The sequence below is a fragment of the Haliaeetus leucocephalus genome, unplaced genomic scaffold, assembly GCF_000737465.1.
Source record: "Haliaeetus leucocephalus isolate CR32 unplaced genomic scaffold, Haliaeetus_leucocephalus-4.0 Scaffold278, whole genome shotgun sequence".
Lineage (NCBI taxonomy): Eukaryota > Metazoa > Chordata > Aves > Accipitriformes > Accipitridae > Haliaeetus > Haliaeetus leucocephalus.
The window spans coordinates 94,564-100,277 of record NW_010972714.1 but is presented as its reverse complement, the minus strand read 5'-3'; the positions used below and the strand labels follow the sequence as shown (position 1 = coordinate 100,277).

At 68.7% G+C, this 5,714-nt stretch overlaps 1 protein-coding gene across 1 annotated transcript; it reads right to left on the bottom strand.

Annotated features, from left to right (window-relative positions):
* Positions 1-302: 302 nt before the first annotated feature.
* On the bottom strand, positions 303-4,894 carry TAF1C (TATA box binding protein (TBP)-associated factor, RNA polymerase I, C, 110kDa). The gene is made up of 14 exons (XM_010569872.1): positions 4,763-4,894; positions 4,553-4,646; positions 4,174-4,280; positions 3,986-4,081; positions 3,828-3,898; positions 3,493-3,740; positions 3,308-3,418; positions 3,053-3,176; positions 2,866-2,937; positions 2,609-2,744; positions 2,386-2,514; positions 2,045-2,219; positions 1,773-1,910; positions 303-1,471 (listed from the first exon to the last, which is right to left on the bottom strand). The coding sequence occupies exons 1-14, from the start codon at positions 4,892-4,894 to the stop codon at positions 303-305; spliced, it is 2,802 nt and encodes a 933-aa protein (XP_010568174.1).
* Positions 4,895-5,714: the final 820 nt, after the last annotated feature.

Here is a 5,714-nt window from a genome sequence, read left to right as displayed (position 1 = left end):
CCTCATTGGCTCCCGCTCCCGTCACTCCCACCCACCCCCCCGCCCTCGGCGTCTTAAAGCGCCCGCAGGCGCCTGTGCCCACGCGTGTCACGGCCGGGCCCTGTCCACGCCGAGCCCCCGCCGGAGAGCAGCGCGTAGGGCTCCCCACCCCGCCCCCCGTGGGTGCCCTGAACACGGGTGGCGGCACAACCCCCACCCCCTGCACCCCACAGGTGGGTGCCACGAACACGAGTGGCGGTGCCCCCACCCAAAACAGACGACCCCCGGGAGGGAGGCTGGGCCAGACGGTGTTTATTGGGTGCTCAGAAGCCCATGCGTGGGCGCTTGCGGCGGGGCTGGGAGGCGGAGGAGAGCTGGCTCTGGGAGGAGGGGATGCAGAGCTGGCTGGCCTGGCTGCCAGGGAGCTCCGGGGGCTCGGAGGGGTCGTCGGCCCACACCGCCAGGTAGTCCCGCAGCGTTTTCCGCCGCTCCTTGGGGATGCCACGGCAGCGCAGGCTCTGGGAGGAGAGCAGGGCTTCGTCGGGCAGCGGTGACGCTGGTGGGACGCCAGCCGGTGGGGAACCCTCCCGTGGGACCACGGCGGGTGGGCCGGGGGAGAGTGACGTGGGGGCTGTGTCGCTCAGCTCCGACAGCTCAGACTGGTAGGTGAGGGACGAGGTGAAGCTGGCCGAAAGGCTGCGCCGGCCCCGGGCTCGCTTCTGCCGCCGCCGCCGCTCCCGCAGCGCCCGCTGCCTCTGCGCCATGTTGAAGCTCGTCCTCTCCTCCCACCACTGCCCCCAGTCCCCGGACCAGGCCGCCGTCAGACGGGCGCTCAGGGGGTCCGCATCCCCCGCCAGTTCCAGGGGCTGCGGTGGGGTGCAGGGTTGGGAGGCCAGGGGGTCCCAGCGCTGGATGCAGCCCCCTTCCCGCATGGTCTGCCGCAGCTGCCGGCGCAGCTGCTCGTGCAGGGTGCTGGGGCCCGCCGGCGTCGCCAGCTCTTTGCGGGTGAAAAGGCGCTTCTGGCTGAGGGTGGCGGGGTAGGCGTGCCGGGGGGGCTCCCCGCAGCCCTCAGAAAGAGCCTTCAGCCAGCGGCGGTAGCGCAGGGCTGCGGCTGGGCTGGGCACCGCCGGGGAGGGCTGAGGGCTGGCACAGGGCTGCTGGGGGAGTTTGGCTTCCTCCGGGGCTGCTGGCGTGCCCACGTCCTCCTCCTCCTCATTGATAATCACCTCCAGGTTGGACAAGTAGAAAGTTTGCTCTTCCTCCTCCTCCTCTTCTTCTTCTTCCTCGCTGCGCAAGGCCGGCGGGCTGCTGGCAGGAGTCTCAAAGAGCGGGGAAGAGCCAGGGGCTGGCATGGCCTCGTCCCCTGAGGTGGGTGCAGGGGGCTGTGCTGCCTCGTGGGTCAGCCTCTGGCAGAAGACGTCCCCAGCCTCGGAGAGCTGGAAAACCAGCAGGGACTCCCGCAGACCATCCTCCTGCAGTGCAGCAGCCAGCCCTGTGGGGATAGGGGAGGCATTGCCACTGGTGTCCTGGCCCTGTGGACCCTCCTGGGGCTTGGCCAGCAGTGGGGGCTGCCTCCGCCCACCACCATGGGCACACTCACTGCTTGCTCCTGCCCCCCATGTCTTTTTCTAGGTCATTAATCTCTTTGACAGGGTTGTTCAGGGCTTTGCTTTTGCTTTTTCAACCACTCCCCCCCCCGCCCCAGGGCACGGCAAGGGCTATAACCCCAACACCCCTCCAACCCACATTCTCCCCCCCAGGACCTGCACCCCAGGACGATGTGGGGCACCCACCGGCAGCTGGGGCACCGAGGCGCTGCTGGAGCATGTGGTGGCGGTGCGGGAGCTGGACGGGCAGGTGCTGCAGGCAGCCGGCAATGCTGTGCAGCTTCTGTGGAGGCCCCACCAGCTGGCAGGCCGACTGGTTTCCCCCTGCGGAAGGACAGGCCAAAAATTGGTCAGTGAGCACCGATGCCGGGGCAGCAGCTAGTCCCGGTGGCAAGGAGGCTGGGAAGTGGGCACAGAGGAGATCTGGTCCCACAGCACCCCAAAGCCCCATCTCTCACCCTGGTATTGCAGCAGCAACAGCTCCTGGGTGTGGGATGCGCCGAGCAGCACCTTATGGCTCCTCTCGGGGCCCCCTGGTGTCAGATGGGCAAAGAGAGGGGGGGCCTTCATCATGTGTGCCCACTTCAGCACAGGCACCAGTGGCAACCGCTCATCCAGTACGTACACGGAGAACTGGGACAGGGAAAGGACAGCACGGCTCGGGGGGGCTCACCCAAACATGCCGTGTCAGCCCCCCTCAGCTGGGCGATCCCCCTGCCCCATGGGTGCTGGGAGCGGGAGCTGTGCTGGGCTGTCCTCCACCATCCCCGCTGTCCTTCCAAGGTGCAGCAGGACTCACCTGGGTGGTGACGAGGTGCTGGGAAGGGTGAGCCCTCCCCAGGTACATGGGCAGCACCACACGCTCACCCTGTTGGCAGCCTGCTTCCTCGCCCACCTTGAACAAGTCAAAGTGGCATCTCTCGGGGGCCTGCAGCAGCAGAGTGGGGTCCTGTCAGCAACCTGGGCTTGGGAACCCTCTTCCTCACCCACCGCCAGCCCCCTGCCCACCCTCCCGGGCTCACCCGGGCATCCAGGCACTGCAGGCCAGTGCGGTCGGCACAGCTCAGCACCCGCGGGTGGGCAGTGAAGTCGCTCCAGCGCCAGGGCGAATGGTCCCGAAAAAACATGGTCTGGGGGTCATGGCGGAGCCGCTGCAGCCTGCGGGGAGAAGGCAGTGCTGGCACAGGGAAGAGCTGCCCCTCTTGCTTGGGTCCCCCCGACACCCCTGAGACCCAGGGTCTGTGTGAGCCTCCTCCCGGCCCCAAGTACCCCATCTCACCCCCTCTCGACGCTCCAGAGGTAGACGGCTCCGCTCTGGGTGCAGACGGACAGCTCCCCGGGGAGGTGAGGGCTGCGAGATGGAGGGCATAGCATCACCACGGGGGCAAGAGCATCCGCCACAGTGGGGAGGGCTGCAGAGGCAGCAGAGCCCCCTCCTTGCAAAGCTCTGTTCCCCCAGCACCTACCTGACGGTGAGGCAGGAGGCAGGCACACTGGTGCGGATGACCTGCAGCGGGGTGGGGGCCGCCCCTGTCCTGCCCGGCACCCTCCAAACGCCGCAGTGATAGTCCGAGCGGACGCCAACAAAATCTGGCAGGGAACAGGAAGCAGCACGTGAGATGGCAGCGTTCCAGGGGCTCCCTGCTGTCCCTCCACCCCACCCCACACCCTGCCCGGCCCGAGGTACGTATCCCAGCCTACGGATCCCAGGGCTGGCTCACCTTCCCCGTCCGCCCGGGCGGCAGCCACTTGCCGGATGTGCCCATTGAGCTCAAACTGTGCTGGGGAGCCCCGGGCACGGGGCAGCTCCTCTAGCACCACGTCCTGGAAATCTGGGGTGCCGGCTAAGGGCAGTGCAATGCGACCCCCTCTCCCCTCCCCAAGGACACCCCATGGGGAAGGATACAGAGGTGGTTCATGGCCTGGCCTCCGGGGTACACCAGGCGGCCCGTGCGTGCCCCCACGTCTTTGGGGGGCAGCCAGGCCAGCGCTCCGCCAGTAGAGCTGTCGTCAAAGAGCAGGCTGGCCCACTGCAGCAGCAGCTCCTCATGCACACAGTCTGCCAGCAGCCCCAGTGGCACCTCGAAGAGCCAGTCGCGGCAGAGGTGGGAGAACCACCGCAGGCGGGGGGCAAGGCGCTGTCGGGGGCAGCCACTGCAGGAGTACAGACAACATCAGGTGGGGGGAGAGAGCAGGAGCCCTCTCAGCACTTTCCAGGGCAGAGGACATGGGGACACTTACCACCTGGCCTCCAGACGGCCAATTTCCTCCATCAGGGCCGTCATCCGGATGGTGTTGTCCCGGGCCTGTCTCTGTGGGGAGAAGAGGCAGAGGCTGGGGCTGGCAGCTGCAAGGGGAAGGGTGGGGGGCAGCATTGTCACCCCTGGATGGACACTGACCCTCAGTTTGGAGTTGCCCAGGTAGAAGTTCTTGTGCAGCAGCCGCCCCAGGGAGCCAAACGCATCTTCTGGGTGGTCCACAAAGAAGTGGCTCAGCTGCACGGGAAGGACAGGGAGAGGTTGGGATGTGCATGGAACCTGGGCTGTCCCCCCAGGTCCTTGGTGGGACACGGCACCCCAGGCCCCACCTGCTTGGTGAAGTCCAGAGCGGCTCCAGTCTTGCCTGCCTGGAGCTTCCTGCGCAGGACACCACGGTAGAGAATGTCCTGAGGCACGAGCGAGGGGATCCAGCAGCCTGCAAGGAGAGGGCAGGGGCCGGTTGGTACCATGCAAGTACCAGGACACCACTGTAGCACCACGGGGCAACGGCTTGCCCGTCCCCACTCCCTCCTGTGCGAGCACCCCCAGAGAGAGCTGCTAAAGCTCCCTGTGCCAGTGTGGCAGAGCCACTGGGGATCCCGAGCCGCAGGGCAGCTCGGCAGGCGGGTGCAGAGGCTGAACAGAGCGTCCCCACCGCCACTCCCCGGGCAGGCTACCCCCTCTTCTCCCACCCCCGGCGGCCCTCACTCGCGTTGGGAGGCAGGAAGGGCACGGCAGCGGCGTCGGCGGGTTCCCAGCTCTCGCCCGTCCCGCCGCGGCGGGGCACGAAGGTCGTCTCGGCCTGCAGGGAGAGGAGGCGGGAGGTGAGAACGGCCCCTGCCTGCACCCCCCGCCGGGCTCCCACGGTCCGGCCCGAAGCCCCGCGCCCGGGCAGGGCGGGCTGCGCCGCGACCTCACCTGGCGGCGGCGGGGACCGGCCTCCAGCACCTGCCCGTACTCGCCCCAGCCAGCGGCCGGACCAGGGCCGCCCTCCTCCCGGGGCGGGCCGACGCTGAAGTAGGAGGGGAAGAGAACGGCCGGGAACTCCATGGCGCCGGGGGACGCCGGGCGCGGGGCGGGAACGGGCCTGGACCGGGCCGGAGGGTCCCGGGGGGGGTCCCGCCGGTGTCCCGGGGGGACCTCGGGGATTCCCGGGGGTGATCTCGGGGGGTCCCGGTGTCCGGGAGCCGTCGCCGGTCGGTGCCCAGGCGGGAACGGCGCCGCCACCGGAAGTGGTGACACCCCAGCGCCACGCACCAATCAGCGCCCGAGAAGGGAGCGGAACTAGAGCGGCGCGCCGGCGGCAGCGCGGCGCGGAGCACTACCGCCCCCTGGCGGTCGGAGGGGTGCGTGGAGTGGGGGAAGCAAACGCGCCTCCGCCGTCGGGACCGTGGGGGGCGGCGGGGACCAGGACGGGACCGGGCGGGGGGAGCGGTGGGGAGCGGGCTGGGCCAGGATCGGCAGGGCAGAGCACCCCCGGTAGTGGGGCTGCGCCCACAAGTAACCCGCCCGCCGTGGCCGAGGCGGACGGTGATGTCAGGAGAGTTCGGGGGTGATGTCAGGGGAGTCTGGGGATGATGTCAGGGGAGTTTGGGGAAGCGGGATGAGATCGTTTCCAGTCAGGGTGCCCTCATCCCCGCAGGCGGTGCCCAGACCCCCTCTCCCGGACACCTCCTCTGTAAGACAATTATAATTCATTATAATAAGATGGCAGCCACTGTCGGAAAACCTCCCGACCCCCATCAAACACCCCCCATAGGTAGTCCCCCCCCCCAGCCCCCCTAGGCAGCCCTCACTGCCGCCCATCCCCTCTCCACAAGACGCCCTCTTTGCCCCCGGCATTGTAGCCCCCTTGTCCCCCTGCACCCCC